General features: G+C 35.9%; 2 protein-coding genes across 2 annotated transcripts in view; one reads left to right on the forward strand and one right to left on the reverse strand.

Moving 5' to 3' along the window:
- LOC6040042 (dynein intermediate chain 3, ciliary) overlaps positions 1-1,915 on the forward strand; it is a 15,278-nt gene extending 13,363 nt beyond the window's left edge. Inside the window, exon 4 of the mRNA XM_038252429.1 lies at positions 1,267-1,915. Coding sequence (XP_038108357.1) covers positions 1,267-1,731 — 465 coding nt within the window. The 3' untranslated portion in view covers positions 1,732-1,915. The remainder of the gene's footprint in view (positions 1-1,266) is intronic.
- LOC6040038 (ecto-NOX disulfide-thiol exchanger 2) lies at positions 1,783-19,230 on the reverse strand. The gene is made up of 5 exons (XM_038252428.1): positions 19,062-19,230; positions 17,803-18,963; positions 12,958-13,064; positions 5,630-5,734; positions 1,783-2,561 (listed from the first exon to the last, which is right to left on the reverse strand). Exons 1-5 carry the CDS (start codon positions 19,108-19,110, stop codon positions 1,926-1,928), a joined length of 2,058 nt encoding a protein of 685 aa, XP_038108356.1. The 5' UTR covers positions 19,111-19,230; the 3' UTR covers positions 1,783-1,925.
- Between the last annotated feature and the right edge of the window lie 673 nt (positions 19,231-19,903).

The raw sequence follows: 19,903 nt of genomic DNA on the forward strand, positions 1-19,903 counted from the left end.
TTTCAAATGGGAAGCAGCGGCAGCGCAAGCAAGTCAGAGAGGGTGAAGAAAAGCCCCAAGAAATCGCTCCCTCTCCTTTGTTCTGCTGTTCGTAAAGCTGTTTCTTGACCCCTTTTCTTCCGATCTGCAGACTAGCCTTTACACACATTGCCCATCCACAAAAAGTGACAGGTCATTTTGCGACGTGTGACGTTACACTTGCAAGTGTAGTCAAGCCCCGATGGTTTGACATCAACTGTTGTCAAACGAAGTTTGACACCCCTTTTACACGGACTTCACACACACTACCAAACGTTTGTTTTGATAGTGTGCGTGAGCACCATGTAAAAAGTGACAGTTCGTCACTTTTTCGTTTGACTTTGACCAACCAACGGGGTACAAACTAAAAAAGTGTCAAACGAAAAAGTGACCAACCACCGGGGGTTGAGTGTAGTGAAAATGATGTTCCGTTATCAAGATGATGATTTTTTTAGATTCCTTTTACCGATCATTCGTGCACGAGAGAGGAGAGCCAGGTTCCCTTAAGATTTTTTGATGATCGTCCAAAGATTTTCTTTCGATGATGATTATTCCCTCGCTGATTCCTACACTGTACTTTATAAAAAAAAAACAAAATTAAAATTTTCAAGAATAGTTTTTAAAATGTTGAAGAAAACAGTATCACAAAATGCTGTATACATTTTAACAGTAATTGTACAAAAATATGCACAATAATGATAAATTTATAAGTAATTCTTTAGAATTTCGCAAATTTGAACTATATTTTTACTATTGAGTAGTTCTCTACGATGTCACAATTTTTTTCGTGATTTTTTTAATTTTCATTTTTTGATTTGTATGAAACTTTGTCCATACATTCCTTATGTCAAAAGAAGTCATTTTGCATCATTCGTTTTCCCATACGAGTCTCCATACAATTTTGAGGGTAGGTCTTACAAAGTGGGTATGTATGAAGTTCTGCATCTTAAGAAAGGATCTGATCGATTTGGTGTCTTCCGGCAAAGTTTAAGGTTATGATTAGGAGTTTTCAGAGACAGGAAAAAAAAATGATTTACTTTTTTATCAGCTTTGCGAAATTTTCTGATCTTTTCAAAAAATAATATTTCAAAAATGTTATAATTTGGTCAAACATATATGAAATATGAATAATTTTCAATTTTTAGACCGTTTCAAAGGTTGAGCTAGATTTTAAAATTATTTTCTATTGAAAAAATCAGATAATTGCCACAGTTCAACAAAAAGTAAATTTTTACCCCGCAATTTCAGCTCTCGGACGTTCCGCTTCTCTCGGTACGGGTCCACCGCAGCGGCAAGCTGATCGCCAACGGCACCGAAGCCGGGGTCATCTACCTGACGGAAATCTCCGACAACCTGACGTTCAGCTCGGCCAACGACAAACCCGCCCTTTCGGGAATGCTGGAGCGTGAGATGCGCCGCCAGCGTCTGCTCGAAGCGAAGATCAAGGAGATGAAGCTGCGCGAGAAGGAACTGGAGCGGGAACGAATCCGGCGCCAGATGCGCATGGAGAAGGAGAACTCGATCGAGGACGAGGAGCAGGATTTGATTTACAGCGCGCAGCACCAGTTCTGGATCAAGATTCACGGCAGGAAGAGCTTGAAGCATACGCTGAAGGGATTGAGGATGAGGGACAAGGGGGTGAATCTGTTGAAACCGACCAACAAACCGACGATTTTCAAACGGGGAGATGTGAAAAAAGAGGAAAAGGAGTAAATTGTGAGGATGGTGATACGGTTTTCTCTTAGAGTAAGACGAAGCGCGATGTCAAAATGACAATAATGAAAACGAATTTATTGAAACTTGTGTCGTACAAAACAACATACTGACTTATGTTTTATTTCGTAGAGAAGAGAGATTTTTAATAAATACTATAAATAGCTGATTGGTTGCACAAACATCTGACAAGATTAAAGTTTTTCTTCGTCCTTGCTTTCGTAGCCGCAGAACTTCCAATTCCGTTCGATTTTCGCCCCGATTCCGCTGACTTCTTCACGGAAGAGGTCCGAATAGCGGGCGAGCACTTCCTCGAGCAGTTTGACCTTAAACTCTGGCACGTACCGACTAACGTACGACCAGATATAGTCGATGCTGGCCCCGTGCGGGTGCACCACCAGAAACGTCGACACCAGCGTGATAACTTTGGCTTCGCGCGGATCGATCGTGGCCGGCGCTGGAGGCGGAGGTGGAGGAGTTTTTGGCGCTTCCACCACGGGTTCGGCCAGCAGCAGTTCGCTTTCGTCCACCTCGGAGCCGCCTTTGGATGAGCTGGAAGCGGTGGTGTTCGTTGCACTGCACAGCGACAACTTCGACTGGGTGGTGGCGATTTTCGTCTTGAGCAGCAGCTGCTTCACGTTCGCCTCCTTCAGCTTGTCCTCCAGGTCGTTGATTTTGTTGTGCCGGTCCGTCTCTTTGGATTTGTTTTCGAGCAGTTGGGTTTGCAGATTGCGGATCGTTTCCTGGAGGACCTGGATTTGCATCGTTTTGATTTCGAGCTCCGACCGGATCAACTGGTTGTCCGCTTCGGAAGAGCTGTCGCGGTGCTCCTGGGATAAAAAGAAGGGTTGGTAAGTTTATTCAAACGAGACAAATTTTAAAACCACAAAGTTATCTTGAGTTGGATTCGAAAATCGAATGAGGATTTGTTGTCGATATTGATTTCGCTTTTCAAATTTTATAAATTTTTCAGTCGTTTGAGTTATTCCTCTTTGAAACCTAGTTTTTAAAATGTGTAGATAATTTTGTTACAGCTATGACCAGCATGAAAAAAAGTTAGAAAAAGATGTTTAAAAAAAGCGAAAAATAATAATTGTGACTGACTCTGACAGAATTTTCATGTCCAGTTTCATTTTATTTGAGTATAGAAATCAATGAAGTTTAATGACCGTTTTGAACAAACTTGCAAGTTTCGTTAAATGACCCTTTATCGGAACATCCTTGGGTTGTGGCCAAAATTGCCCGTATTGTATGGTTCACTCAAAATTCCGAAAAAGATGAGCATTTTTTGCACTAAATTTCGTAAGGACCCCCAAATAATCAAGGAAGCCATTTTGCGTCAATGGTTTGTCTATACAAGTTTCCATACCAATCTGACTACTATCCATACAAAAATTGTATCCTAATATTCTAGAATCTGTATCTTGGAATGGATTTTCTGATACAGTACTTGATCGGTAACTGGCTGAACGAATATAAAAATAAAAGTAACCCAATTTTTTTACAATGCTTACTTTTCGTGTTTCTTTAATTTTGACTTGAAATTTAATAAAAGCCCTAAACAAGATTTTATTTTATTTATTGAACATGATTTTGTATCCATTAACCCCTCGGTCATTTCGGTTTGTTTTTGGTATTTTGACGTTTGTTTGGATGGTCCCTTTTTGGAACAAAACATTCAACCAAATATTAAAAGTCTCGCAAAGGGAGCGTTCTTTTATTACGTTACGCAGTGGGGGGGTCAGTGTATTTTACAAAATTATCTGTTACTGTTAAGTTTTTTTTACCGTCAGTGGGGGTAACATTGGGTCTGGGGGTGAGGTTGGGTCAATGTGATTTTTTACGGATTTTTCCATTTTTCAGGTTCTTTTCAATGGAACTAAATTCTGTTAAAAGGGTTGTGTAGGGAACATCTTAAAATGACTTAGCTGAAAAAATCTCGTTCCTAGAACAAATCCTGTTATTTTGGCAGCTGCCTAAAGTTAAGGTACGTTTTTGGCCAATAACGACCTCTCGAAAGAAACACTGTTGGATGACTTGTTTTTACCATATCGTTGTATTTTAGCCCCCCTCTAAGGGATGAGATTGGGTCAATTTTCAAACTATTGGCATTTAAGGTAGTGTTCATCAAAATCCACCATATTTTGGGAAAATGTAAGTAAACTATCTAAGAACAAATTTACGTTGAAAAATTTTCGATGTTATTTTAATTGTTTTATTTTATTAAGAAATTAAGAGAGGTGTATCGTTTTTTGACCCATAGTCACCCCCACTGACGGTACATAACAAAAGCTCCGTTAAAGACCGTATTTTTATGAAAACAGTCTAGACTCTGTTATTCAAAGTTACCAAAAAAACACTTCGGATAATCGAATAGGGGAAAGTGGGGCAAGTGTAACAAGCTAAAATCATCTTATTCCAGGTCTTGACTAACACTTTGATAGAACAAGTTTCTATCAAATCATGTTTTTTCACTATAAAAAATTGATTTTAAAATTATTGATTTTCAGTACGTTCTACTCAACTAGTGGGGCAAGACGAACAACCGGTTGGGACAAGAGGAACAATGCAGCATGTTAATTTGCTAACAATTTAACTGTTATCAATTTGACACGTCAGATTAGAAAATATTTGAAACATTTCTTTAATTTTTAGATGAAATAATAATATTTTACGTATAATTTGATCGTTTCTTCGATTAAAAATAATTATTTGAAGATAAATGGTTAATTTTTTTCGGGACCGTGGTGTAGGGATAAGCGAGGTTGCCTCTCGCCCAGTCGGGCTGGGTTTGATCCCAGACGGTCCCGGTGGTATTTTTCGAGACGAGATTTGTCTCACCACGCCTTCCGTCGGATGGGGAAGTAAATGTTGGCCCCGGTCTAACCTAGAGGGTTAGGTCGTTAGCTCAATCCAGATGTAGGAGTCGTCTCCCTGATTCCTGCCTCGATGGAGTCGCTGGTAGGCAGTTGGACTCACAATCCAAAGGTCGTCAGTTCGAATCCCGGGGTGGATGGAAGGTGTAAAAAGACACCTAGTTTCAAGTAGGAATCTCACAATCGAGAACGCCAAGGCAATGCTGTAGAGCGAATAATTTGATTTTGTTTTTGGTTAATTTTTATAATATTACTATATTTTGTGTTAAAATTTTTTTTAAATAATTTTTTATTAGTTTTTAAGTACTCTAATGCACGAATTTTCCAATAGAATATGTTTTTGCAGCAATTCGTTTTTTTTTCATACTAAAAATCCATGTGGTACACTTGCATTACACTTGGTTTATTAAAAACTTTCAACAAAAACAACGAAATGATAAAACATCCGTTATAATAGGTGCAAATCATTGGTAGGGACAAGGAAAAAAATAATTTTGATAAAATGAACCTTAAAACGAACCCTAAGCCTTAATTTGTACTTTTCAAATATTATAAGAAAACAAAGGTTTTGAAAAAAAAACTTCATTCAATCTTAAGCCCCGTGGCTTTTACGTCGTTTTGGCGGTTATGTAGTCGTAGAACCAACTAATTGCATTGCTAGCAACAATTTCTCATACTGGAAATAATCAAAATTGTAAAAATTACGGCCGTACGAGCAAAAATTACCACAAACATGCTCTTAAGTGACTTGACAATTCTAAATTCAAGATGGGGTCTAAAATGACGGTAATTAAATATTTAAAAAGAAATGCATTTGGTAGTGTAAAGGAGCGTTATTTTATTAAGTAACGCAAAAAATTGGGTTTTTAGACCCCACCCCTTCTAAACAAAATTTCCTTACAACTTTTTTTAAGCGCTCCCTAACAGGCAATCCACAACTGAAACTTGACAAAAATTTGGTCGCAGAACTCGAATTTGATGATTTAATGATAATATGTTTCGTCTCGTATAAATGAGCTTACCTTTCGAACGTCCCATCGCGACTTCTTCGGGGCGGTTCCTCCCTCGTCCTCCGACAGGTCCATTTCATCGTCCGCGATATCGTCCAGGTTGACGGATCTGATTTCCTGTTTTTTTTCCACCCGGTCAGAACAGTCACCGTGAAGAAATGGAAGAAACAAATCGCAAAGCATTAACACTGGCTGCTCCACCTGCCGGGTCGACTTTGGGCCTTAACTTCTAGAATAGTTTAATCTTATCGCTAAGTTATAGATATTATGTATTGGTTTAAAAGTTGAGATATAAAGTTTTGTGTTTCTTTCGTTCCTCAACGGACTTCCCCCTTCCACGGCGGGAAGGGAAGACCCTCCTGCTGACAACGGGACGGATTCACTTTTGGGCAAAACAGTTTCATATCCGGATACTAGGAAAAAGAAGAATTAAAAAACTCACACTAAAGCGTTACTCTAGGTGATGCTTACACTCTAACATGGAAAGCAGACAAGCTTGGAATGAAACCGATTGCCGTTTGGCCGACTGGGGGTGAATTTGAGCCATCCCGTTGCCAGTTTGATGATGATTACCGGTGGGGTGTGTGTTGATTTGTCACCTTTACTTACCTTTGATTGCGCTTAATGATTTAGCTACACTTTCTACACTTCTCAACAACTTGTAGAATTACCATGTGTTTTTGGTTTGATCTCATTGCGTACTAAATGAACCTGATAGATGTTCATTTTTGCCACGAAAATAGAATGAGCTACTTGCAGGACAACTAAAGTGAAACATCTCTCAAACAGATTTCGGAAAGTTTGATTTGAGGTGCATCATTTTAGCTTGTTTTATGAAATCGAAAGCAAAATTTTGAGAATTATAAAAGGGTAAAGCATTTCTGACAAAAACAGCATATCTGGGAAAAAAACATGATTTTCAACAACAGTGACGCCCCAAGATTTTTCCAACCATTGGCAACTCTTTTGCTGATCAATAACGGAAATTCAAGAAATCATCTGTACGCATTTTATATGGACTTTAATAACATTAGAGTCATTAGTGTAAAATACTGAAATTAACCAAAAAAATTGTTCATTTTATACTCAAACTTTATTCACAATATGGGTTTCCAACGACGCAAAATTTTGAAATAGATTTTGTTTAGAGTTTTGAAGTGTAAAATACACCAATTTTAACAAAATACCATATTTTTGAACATATTCACATTTTGCATTGTTTTCTTTTAACTTACTAAAATAAACTTATTAAAACAAGATTTTCTCTGACTTTGAAAGCTTTTACAAAAAAATATGCTTTCAAAAATGCAGTTAGTTACAAATTACAAGTACCTATTAAGTTAAAGGACCCTAAACATCATGTCGAGTTGAACTTGCGCAGAATTTTTGAAGGTCGCTGTAATCATATTGCAAATCATGAAAATTTGAGTATCAACATAAATATGTTTGAGAATTTCACACCCAAAAATCTGATACGATGAAAAATTAAACTTTGGCATCGTTTGATATGTTGTGGTAAATTTGTTTTAGTAAAAACTCTAATCTAGAAAAAATGTTCTCAAAATTGTGCGTCGTTTGATACCTTTAATGCAGTATTTTGAGAAAACTTGAGAATTTTACACCAAAAATTAAAATTTAATGAAAATCTATGCAAAATTTTATGTTGATTGATGCCCATGTAGAAAATTGGTTTGGTTATCTAATCTAAAAAATCGAATGTATTGAAAATGATGCAAATTTTAATACTTTAAAAAATACGGTACTTCGTTAAAGTTTTGAGTAGAGCAATTCCAGCCCAAAACAGTAATTTTTTAGGTACATTTTTCTCGACCCTCTCCGATTTCAATGAAACTTTGTAGACATGTTATCCTAGGCATATATAAGCCATTTTTGTGTATATGAAGCCAGTTACACTCGAGAATGACATTTGAGAAGGGCATAAGTGTTTTAAATATTTTTGTTTTTCGTAATTTCAATATTGCTATATCTCGAAGCCGTTGCATCGTATCAAAAAGTGGTCAAAGACAAACTTATAGGAAATTTGACGGGCTTTCCGAAAAAAATACACTGAAAGAAAAAAAAACACTCCACCTTTATGAGAATTTTTGATTTTAAAGTTTAAAAGTCAAATTTGAGGGTGAGCCCACGATTTTTTTCGTTCAAAATTTTTGTGAAAATAGCCTAAGATGTTACAAAAAGACTCACGAAAAATGCAGGATGGAGCAACTCACCTAAAAAAATACAAACATAATTTACTGAAACAGATTTTTTGAAAAGTGCTCTAAACGTCAAAATTTTCAAAATCCGAGTACGGGAATCGATTTTCCAGACAATTTTACATAAATGTTTCCGTATTGACCATTGTCCTATGTCCAATCCTTGTTAAGTTACAGCGGTTTTAAAAATAAAAAAGTCGAAAAAATAGGTTTTTTGATGGTTTTTGGCAATTTTTATATGACAGACTTGATTATTCAGTCTCGAAAATATTTTTACCGGAAAGCTCGTCCAATTTCCCATAAGTTTGTCTTTGACCACATTTCAATTGGATTTATGGGCTTACAGATATAAGCTAATTTACTATCCAGGTTACTATACTACACTGAAAAAATATTATGTTTTCAGTTATGAGCAATGTAATTAGCTTATATCTGTAAGCCCATACATCCAATTGAAATGTGGTCAAAGACAAACTTATGAGAAATTGGACGAGCTTTCCGGTAAAAATATTTTCGAGACTGAAAAAACAAGTCTATCATATAGAAATTGCCAAAAACCATCAAAAAACCTATTTTTTCGACTTTTTTATTTTTAAAACCGCTGTAACTTCACAAGGATTGGACATAGGACAATGGTCAATATGGAAACTTTTATGTAAAATTGTCTGGAGAATCGATTCCCATACTCGGATTTTGAAAATTTTGACGTTTAGAGCACTTTTCAAAAAACAGTTTCAGTAAATGATGTTTGTATTTTTTTAGGTGAGTTGCTCCATCCTGCATTTTTCGTGAGTCTTTTTGTAACATCTTAGGCTATTTTCACAAAAATTTTGAACGAAAAAAATCGTGGGCTCACCCTCAAATTTGACTTTTAAACTTTAAAATCAAAAAATCTCATAAAGGTGGAGTGTTTTTTTTTTCTTTCAGTGTATTTTTTTCGGAAAGCCCGTCAAATTTCCTATAAGTTTGTCTTTGACCACTTTTTGATACGATGCAACGGCTTCGAGATATAGCAATATTTAAATTACGAAATACAAAAATATTTAAAACACTTATGCCCTTCTCAAATGTCATTATCGAGTGTTACTGGCGCCATATACACAAAAATGGCTTATATATGCCTAGGATAACATGTCTACAAAGTTTCATTGAAATCGGAGAGGGTCGGGTACAACCGATTCCCTATTTGACATGGAATTGCTCAGTAGGTACTTTACTTTATAACTAGGCTTAGTGATTTTTCACGCTCGAAAATTGCAAAATTCACGGGGACCTCGATTTCAAAACACCAAATTTCACGGAACGTGAAAAATGTTAAAATAACTCTGAAAATCTTACGTTTAAATCACAGAAACTGCTTTTTATGCTTAATTATATATTATTTAAATAAGCTGAAAACAATTTCAAAAGATTCCATCTGGGTTATGGGTTAGCTCCATATATAATATATATTTTGAAACACAAGGTAGGGCATGCGTATTCTCATTTATTGAACTACTTTTTTTAATATTCGACTAATGAAGCTTAACATTTTTCGCTGATTTGCTTCATTTTATTGAATTTCATATCAAAGCAAGATTTAACCATCTTGTCCAGCCAAAATGGGTTAAATAATTTGTATTTTTTTTGCGACATTTACTGCCGTTCTACGCATAATTGTCCCATGTCAGTTTTGGTCGATTTTGACTTTATGACATTTTTAAGTTTAGTTTGATATGTACTTTAAGAAAAACACATAAAATCTGGTACTTTGTTCGGAAACTCATTAAAAACAACACCAAGTCTGTTTGTCCCATCGTTAAACTTCTACGCATAATTGTCCCACCAAGTATTTTCTTACACGGAATCATTAGTTTTACTAAACATTATGTCTTGTTTACCTTTTGTAAAGCAAGAGAATCACAAATAAAGGTGATAAACTGCTAACTGGGGTGATTAGGGACACATAGGGCGAATAGGAACCCACGGGACAATTATGCGTAGAAACACAGAAATCGGTCGAAAAATTTCAATCGCGTTTTTCTCAGTTGCACTTTTTTGAACATGGGACAATTATGCGTAGAACGGCAGTTTAGCACATTAAAAATTTTTTAAAAGTTTTCGTCAGCCTATACCAAACCTAAATTTCAATAAAATAAGCAAAGTTAATATATTTGTAACGAAATCGAAAATTTTATTCAAAATGTAAACAAAAACAAAAAAAGTAGTATTGTTTAATTTTCATCCACCCAAATAATCATATATCGTTAAAATAAAACAGGACTCTGAAAAATCTGATTTTTTTAAGTTGATTTCAAAGATAAAAAAATACCCTTTATTTTGATTTGAATAAAACAAAGCTTGATTCTTGTAATTTCTTATGAAACCATACCTTAAAAATAAAACCAGTTAAATTTTTATTACAGCAAATGAAAATATTACTAAACTTACTATGCACTATGGTACATTGGGTGGCCAAGTTTCAAAAAAGTGACCTTCTCCAAATATTTTTTGGTATTTTTTTCTCGAAAGTAAACATTCTAACTAAGAAAAATCCAAATTTTCAAAGCTCTAAGTTTGTTCATTACGGAGATACGCAAGCTGAAAGTCAAAAATGGAGTAAAAACAAGCGTTTTTCGTAAAAAGGCTGATTGTTTAATTTTAACATAGCTCAGCCATTTTAAATGTTTTATTAGGACAAATATACATCGTTGGAAAGGTAATGAGATAAGCTTTGAAACTATTAATAGATAAAATGTTGTTTCCAAACCAAAAACTGAAGTTTTCATCGAATAATTGGAGCATTTTTAACAAATCATATTTTTTGTGTTTGTTAATCGAGTACTTTTTTTGCTAACCGATGCTAAACATGAAACTAAGATCACTTGAAAGATTGGATTATAATCTAACATTGCTGAAATTTCCAGCCTGCGATTTTTTGCGTTTTCGGAGATATGCCATTTTGAACATTTACGTTTTATCAAAATTTGCTGCAATCTACATATGCGCCCATTTATTTCACTTGCTTTGCTACCTACTTTGTGGGCATCGTCGCTTCAAAAATCAATACCTGGTTTCAAGAAGTTCGAAATGACTTTATTGGAATTTTCTGTTGCCTACATTTAAAATTGAGTACCTTAGTCAAAATAAGGTATTCGTACCGAAGTTTCTCAAGCGAAACTGGAGAATCTCAGTTTGATACCGAAAAAAGTATTCAGCAAAATATTGACTTAGCATGATGAATTTCTGCGAACAATCCATGAAACTGATCCACATTTAAGTTCTATGTTGGTTAGTACAAAACATCATAAAAAGTACCTTTAACATATCCTGAAGCTGTCACAAACTCTATAATCAAATGAATTTTAAGAATATGGTTTGTATTTTATCGTTTTACTTCATAATTAATATTGTGGATAAAATTAATTTTTCTGTTATTTGATTTAATGATTAAAATATTCGCAATTTATGCCCATAAGGGTGGGAGGGGGGGGTGGTCTCAAGTTATACGGCATGGACTCACAAAAAGAAACACACAACAGGAAATAATAAATATTTGACTTAAAATGAATTTATTACGCTTAACAAAAATTTGTTGGTGGGGAGGAGGAGAGGGGGTGAAAGAAAGAGGAGGGAGGGGTTGTGTCCTTAAAGTGGGGTGGGAGCTTATCCATAATTTAATAATATAAACTTGCAATATAATATATATGCAATTCTGTTTCACTTGCAAATGTATGAAAAGACTATTTATTATAAACAATCAACTATTGAAAAACATGAAAAGTCATAATAATCGACGTATATCATTTCAATACCATACAATTACCTAAATTTGTATCAAAAAAACATTTAAAAAGCAAAAAAAATAATTTGGCCGCCTGTTTGTATGGAGATGGCCCATAGTGCTATGTTTCTTAAAAAAAACTGAAAAATTTGAGCAATTCTTCAAATGGTTCATATCAAGCTTTTCAATTGTAAATAAATAAAATTTACTTAAATATTCCGTAGGGATGAAATATTAATTATTTCGTTATATTGAAAAAAATAATTTGAGAAAATTGATAAATTTCATGAATTTTACGCCGTTTAAGAAATCGTCAAAATCACTAACCCTATGTTAGTAACTAAACAAGGGTATTCACTCGCTTAATTCTACAGCAGTTCATAAGATTAATTTTACTCTTATTTAAGTTTGATAAATCATTTTGAAAAAAAAATCGTTACAGTTTCACTCAAACATAAAATTTCACGGGATTTCACGAAAAAAGCCGAATTTTACGGATTTCACGCTGTCCGCGAAATCGTGAAATTTCACTAACCCTATTTATAACTAACTAAATAGTAAAAAAAAATGTTTTCCGTAAAAGCTTCCAAAGTCTGACAAGATTTAGTTTGAAGAAATTCTTTTCCATAAGTAAAGAGTAATCGTCGGTTATCGCAATAACATTTCTGTTATCGCGTGACGATAAAATAATCGGCGACAATCTCATCACTCAACAACGTTGGTATTTTTTTTATTTCTCGATCTTAACCTGGTCACAGCACCTAAACGGACCTAATAAAAATAGGTTAAGAACAAAAAAAAAACGTTGCTATTTTTGATGATAATCTAAAAAAATATAGTGTAACAATAAAGATTCAGTACAGTGGTTTAATCGATATGCTCTTTTCATTAAAGAATATTTTTTGGAACGCATCACTTGAGAAGAGCGGATCCTGGATATTTATTGTTTATTTTAAGATGTTTTGAAACTCCGTTATATTTTAGTCCCAGAAAACAAACCGGATCAAATAAAAAGCTTCCTGAATATGCTGCTTTTGTACGAAATTTTACAGTAAGGAGTGCCAACTATTGGAAAAATCATCTTATGTTAGGTCTACTCATTTCATGGGAATTTAGTGACACAAGTGCACGCAACAAACACAGAAAAGAAAACCAAAACAGACAGACACTAAAACAAACGGGAAGTTAAAAAAAATCAAAACAGCAAAGCAAGTTACAAGTGATTAAGTAAGATAGAATAGTGTGTGCGCATTTAAGCTGGAACTAACTACCAAAAAGAAGAAGAAAAAAAAACAACGAGTAGGAGGCCAAACGGAACGAGAGGAGGGAAACGGATTGGGCTGGTCCTCTTCAATACATACCAGCGATTGCTTCTTCCAGGCGTCGATGTTCTTTCTCTGGGCTTTAGAAAAATGATCCCAAACCTTCTTGTGACTGGCGGCATTGAACACTTTTTCAATCTGATTGACTGAAGTTGGAGTGAAGTGGAAAATAATAACAGTAATAATAATGATAGAGATTTGATTTGAGTTTTTTATCTGTTTTGCTTCCGGTGTTTGATTTAGAGTTCTGGTTATTGCTGGAGTTTTGTTGGCTTTTTGGGAGGGGTTGAGGAGAGCTTAGAGGGAGGAATTTGAATGCTTATTTATCAAAATCTGGAATATAGCAAATGCAGTATCATGTATTATGTACAGAGAGCATCTCATCGTCTAGTCGTACCATTATTTTTTAAAGAAAAAAAGAAAGAAAAGTGTACCACTATAAATTTGGTTTGGTGCCGGAAGTGATCAAATTTAGTTCCAGAGTACAGAGGCAATAAAAAAGAAACGGGAGAATGATGAACAGAAGTTTACACCTAGGTTACACATTAGCCAAATTACCGTCGTTTCCGCCACGCACACACACACAAACATCGTTGATCTTTTCAACCCCGTCAGGAACACAAATCGCGCTCCCCAGTGGAGAAAAAAAAAATGGTGGGAAAACTACTTTCCAGCTCCGGTTCACATTACCAAAAACGTGTTCAAAGTTACATACCTCCTTTGGCGGTTTTTCGCTCGAAAACGGAAATCTTTTGACTCTGCCTTCTCGACTACAAACGACTCTCCAAGGACTAGCGCGCGAGGAGATTGGTGTGAAAGAGAAGTTAATTCTTTGGACAATACAATACCTTTTTTCATTTTCTGTTTTTGTTTTTTTTTGAAAATAACTTTTTTGTTTTGTTATGCTTTGCGGACACATCATACGAGATTATGAAAGCCCCTTCACCGAAACCCAAAAACTAAGAAAATTAGCCTAATGTTGGAGGATTTTGATTTCATTTTATCACGGTTAGCCAGGATTTGGAAGAGTAATGTGTGCTTGGAAAATAGTTGCTGGAGGAAGTAAGCAGAAGTGTCATGTCTTGAAAGAAAAAAGATCAATTTGAAGAACTGCATGATGTCGATTCGCAAGTTTCCTAAATATCATAAAATGTTATGTCAAGTATGCCTTTGTAGGCAGAAAAGTTTATAAAAATAATTAGGTACCATCCACAAATGATGTAGCATTTTGTAGAGAAGGATGAAATCTTTAGGGTTGGCCTGATCCACTTTAGAAGACTTTATTTTTTATGGGAAATAATCTACGAGGGAGAGTCAAAAATCCAAGGTTGTTAATCGATAATATTAGCGTCCATCGATAACGATAATATTTTAAATCACCAAACTTTTCACAAAATATCGTATTTTTTTTGGAAAATAGTAATTTTTTTAAATTTGCTATATAGAGCAATTCCAGCTGAAATCAGGAATTTTTCTGGTGTTGTTGAACCCGACCCTCTCCGATTTCAATGAAATCCTAGGCTTATATTGTGTAGATGGAGCCAATTGTTCTCCAAAATGACATTTGAGAAAGGCGTAAGCTGTTTCATTTATTTTAATTTGAAAATTACTGTATCTCGAAGCCGTTACATCGCATCAAAAGGTGGTCAAGGACAAACATGTCAGAAATTGGACGCCACTCCTATGATATATTTCAACTTTTAAGTTCAAAAGTTAAGTATATATTTTCTTCGTTCAAAATTTTAAGGGAAATTGCCTAAAAAAACTACATCCAATTGAAAAGCTGTTAAAGACAAACTTATGGGAAATTGAACGAGCTTTCGAGCGGTAAACATATTTTTGAGACTGAACTATCATGCTGAAAGTATGGCTTGTTATTTCAATATTTATATTTTTTATTTTTAAAACTTAAAACCTAAATATTTCGAAAAGTCACAAGCAAAATTTTAAGCGCCAGGTTGCATTTGAAAAAGGAGCAGTTCTCTCAGATTTCGGTCATTCAATTTTTTTTTTTTGTATTTTTTAATCCGACTGACTTTTTTGGTGCCTTCGGTATGCCCAAAGAAGCCATTTTGCATCATTAAATTCTCCATATAATTTTCCATACAAATTTGGCAGCTGTCCATACAAAAATGATTTATTAAAATTCAAAAATATGTATCTTTTGAAGGAATTTTATGCTTGTTTTGGTGTCTTCGGCAAAGTTGTTGGTATGGATATGGACTACACTGAAAAAAATGATACACGGTAAAAAAAAATTTGGTGATTTTTTAATTAACTTTTTGTCACTAAAACTTGATTTGCAAAAAAAAACACTATTTTTTTATTTTTTTTTTTATTTTTGATATGTTTTAGAGGACATCAATTGCCAACTTTTCAGAAATTTCCATTTTGTGCAAAAAATCTTTGACCGAGTTATGAATTTTTTAATCAATACTGATTTAAAAAAAAAATCGAAACATTGCTCGTAAAAAATTTTCAACTTCATTTTTCGATGTAAAATCAAATTTGCAATCAAAAAGTACTTTAGTGAAATTTGGATAAAGTGCACCGTTTTCAAGTTAAATCTATTTTTAGGTGACTTTTTTGAAAATAGTCGCAGTTTTTCATTTTTTTAAATCAATGCACATGTTTGCCCACTTATTAAAAAAAATATTTTTGAAGAGCTGAGAAAATTCTCTATATTTTGCTTTTTTGAACTTTGTTGATCAATTGCCAACCTTAGTTGCTGAGATATTGCCATGCAAGTGTTTAAAAACAGGAAAATTGATGTTTTCTAAGTCTCACCCTAACATCCCACTATTTTCTAATGACGATATCTCAGCAACTAATGGTCCGATTTACAATGTTAAAATATGAAACATTCGTGAAATTTTCCGATCTTTTCGAAAAAAATATTTTAAAATTTTTTAAACCATGGCAAACATTTCAAAGGGGCGTAATATTGAATTTTCGGCTCTTTTTAAATGTTAGTCTTGATTTAAAATTTTTGAAAGTATTTTTTTCGAAAAGATCGGAAAATTCATATTTTAACATTGTAAATCGGACTATTAGTTGCTGAGATATCGACATTAGAAAATGGTGGGTTGTTTGGGTGAGACTTAGAAAACATCACCAAATTTTTTTTTACCGTGTATAATTTTTTTCAGTGTAGTCCATATCCATACCTACAACTTTGCCGAAGACACCAAATCGATCAAAAAATTCCTCCAAAAGATACAGATTTTTGAATTTTCATACATCATTTTTGTATGGACAGCTGCCAAATTTGTATGGAAAATTATATGGGCAAACTAATAATGCAAAATGGCTTTTTTGGGCATACCGAAGACACCAAAAAAGTTTCAGTCGGATTAAAAAATACAAAAATTAAAATTCCAAAAAAGGCCGATTTCGTGGAGAATTGCTCAGAGGAGATTCAGTACTTCAAACGCTGAAAAAATATCACGGATGTTTTTCATTGAAAGGGAAAGGTGTATGGGATCACCCTAACAAATTTCCAAAATTGTCCTATATGTTTTTTCCACGAAATTTTGCTCGCTGAATTGAACCAAAAATTCTAAGAATCTATTTTTGATCATATTTTGAATTTAAATGATAATTTTACATGGAAACCCAGAATATGACCAAAAATCGATTTTACAACACATTGACTCAATTCTGAGGGCAGATTCAGATTCAGCGGGTAAAATTACAAAAAAAAACATATATTGGGACAATTTTCGAATTTCGTTAGGGTGGTCCCATATACTTTCCCCTTGAAAGTTTAAAGAAAAACATCCCTGAGATTTATTCAGCGTTTGTAAAATCAGGTTTTAAATTTGCATCTTTTTTACTTTAAAATGGCTGTGGATCCTTAAGTCCAAATTGGCGTGTCAAAAATTAAAAATGTTCGTTTTTCAGAGCTCTGAAAGTGCCCCGAATATCACTTTGCTTGAATGGGCAAGTCCAACAACTTTTTAGAAGACGAAAACAATCCCAAAAATATTCCTGAAAAGTTAGATTTTTAAAATCACTCTAATAGTGAACCACCCTAATTTACTTCCCTGTCCGACGAAAGGCGTGATCAGACAAATCTCGTCTCAAAATTTGCCACCGGGACCTTCTGGGATCGAACCCAGGCCGACTGGGTGAGAGGCAATCACGCTTACCCCCACACCACGATCCCTTGTATTGTATTTTACAAAACAAACATAAATAAAAATGAAAAAGTAAACACAATTTTGCTTTGTTTAATACACATAATGCATTTTTTTCAAATTTGAATATTTTCGAAAAAAAATACCATGATCTTGAAAATTTCAGTTTACTCAATAAACTCTATAAATAATTAAAAAGAATACAAATTTCCGCTTCGCATCGATGTATATTGCAAATTATGAAAATTCGAGTATTTTATAAAAAAGCTAAAAATTTGAAAATGCACGACAAATTTCGCTTCGTTTGATACCCTTATTGCAAATTTTTGTACGGTATTTTGTTAACAATTTTGGGTATTTATACATATAAACTAACTACATTTTCAAAGGGCTGATTAGTTATGGTATTCGCCTTATAAGTTTTGTAATTTCAACACATTGCATTAACTCCGGAGCAAAATTAAAATTGCCACACAATTAGATCTTTCCGGTGGATATGCCCTTAAGATTTTTTTTCACGATCGACACCATGATGTTCCGGAATGGTTTTCCCAAAATTTTAAAATCACCTTCATCCAGCAATGACAGATCTTTGCTTCCTAATCCGCACAAACACACATCAGCACAAGGAATTTCAACGGAAAGCGGAGTAATCGGGACAGCACTTATCCTTTTCCCATCTCCAACCCCCGGGAGCGGGACCTCGCACACAAACAACCAGCCAAAAAGAACCAAAGGTACTTACATTGCACCATCATGCTTTGCATCTGCTTGCGGTAAAATTCGCGCGCCCGGGCCAACTCCTCGTCGTTGACGGCCTTCTCGTTCAGCAGACGACGCACGTGCGAATTCGTACTCTGGATCATGGTGTAAAAGTTGTTGGCGTTCTTTTTGCTGCAATCGCCCCGCTCGAGCCACGTTACGAGCGTTTGAACGGCCTTGCCGAACGTTTCGTCGGTTTTGAGCCGTTCCGCGACGGAGGTGGCCTCGTGTTCGGTGTAGTGGATAACGGGTTGGGGGGAGAGGGGACGCAGGCGGTCCTCTTCGACGCGTTCGCGGTGTCGACGTTCGCGCTGGAGCTTTCGCTGTCTGCACTCGAAGTCGTACTGGTCGTCCCGGGCGTGGGCGTAATCCACGTGCAGGGTGCCGAAGGTGGCCGCGTCTTTGGGTTCTGGGCTGGTGTAGTTGAAGCCGAGTTTCACCCGGTAGCCGGACAGGTAAATGGCGGAATCTACCGAAGCTTCGTACACGAACCGGATGTGGCAAAAGTTTTTCTTCGAGAACCGTAGCGTTGTAATTTCTCCACACCGTTCGAAAATCTCGCGGATGATTTCCTCGGTTATCGAGTTGGGCAGGCCACCGACGAACACGGTTCTACAACCCGGCGGCCGGTCAATCGTCTTTGGAGCAGGTGCACTCGCAATCGGCGGGAACATGGTGCAAGACTTGCAGTAGATGACCTCCTTGCCACCCTCATCGCCCGATCGTCCCCCAACCATGGTCATTGCCTGCTGGCTCAAATCAACCCCGGTGCTAATCTGCTGCGCGGCCATCACCGGAAATGTTTGCATCCCAATTAGCGACGATCCGTCCATCATGTTGACCATCCCCGGTGCCATCATCATAAACCCTTGCGGTTGCGGAATAATCTGGTTGAACAGAATCTGCCCACCACTTTCCGCCACCCCCATGTGGCCTCCCTTCTCCTTCTTATCCATTGATCCACCCTCCTTGGCGGAGTCCCGCTCCGAAGCCGATTCCAGATCCATCGGCGCCGCTCCGGATTGATGCTGCTGTTGATTCACCTGCTGCTGCTGCTGCTTCCGTGCATATTCCAGCGAGGCGTTGCCCATCATCGGTTGGGCGATGAAGCCACTCCCGTTGGCAATGCTGCCCATGATTGGATCTGTGGGCGTAAAATTTGCATTTAGGAAAAATCGATTTCCCGACTAAGGGTTGATCATTCACCGCGAATAATTCTCTGATAAGCAACGTTCTACTTACGCATTGTGGCGATTGCGTTGCCCGAGAGCGAGTTCAACGCGAACGACATGGCAGTGGCCGTCTGGGTCCAAGATTTCACCGAAAAATTGGGATTTTTCACCGAGACACCCCTTCGATTTTTACGTAAACATTCCGTCCGTCAAAAATTTTCACTCTTTCGCTTTTCTTTGCACGATTGTTAGAAATTTTGCAAACTGCGTTGAAATTTAGATCATTCTAGTACAACTATATTCAAACCGTTTGGTTAATTAGTACTGCAATAATACAGTATGAATTCGCTAATATGTATTTTACTTAAAACTTCATTTTTACCTTCCCCACCTCACTGAGGCTAGGCTATAACATCACTCGAAAAATGAACTTCTTTAATACACCTCTCAGATATACTCACGTATCAAATTCTGAACAAATGTCTGTGGGGATGTGTGTAAGTATGATTTTTTTTCCACACGATTATCTCAGAACTGGCTGAACCGATTTTGGTCGGATCTGCCTTATTCTGTTCCTTTTGGGGTCCCCTAAGTAGAGATCCTAAAAAGGGAGACTGGTCGAAGTGAATTTGACGTACCCAAAGAGACACAAGTTTGACGTATCCAAACGAGCATTTGCTTTTACGCCCAGCAAAACTTATCAGTGTTGCCAAGCTCAAAACATACGTTGCCAGATCGATTTAGCAAGCTTAGACCAGTCTCCTTATTTAGGGTCTCTACCCCTAAGACCCTATTAAATTTTATTCTGTTTAGTGAAGTACTTTTAATGTTATGCCATGAAAAAGTTTTTTTGTACACACAAAGAAAAAATACTCTAAATTTAAAAAAAAACGTTCGTTGGATTAAAAGTTC

The sequence above is a fragment of the Culex quinquefasciatus genome, chromosome 2 (genome assembly GCF_015732765.1).
Source record: "Culex quinquefasciatus strain JHB chromosome 2, VPISU_Cqui_1.0_pri_paternal, whole genome shotgun sequence".
In the NCBI taxonomy this organism is placed as follows: Eukaryota; Metazoa; Arthropoda; class Insecta; order Diptera; family Culicidae; genus Culex; species Culex quinquefasciatus.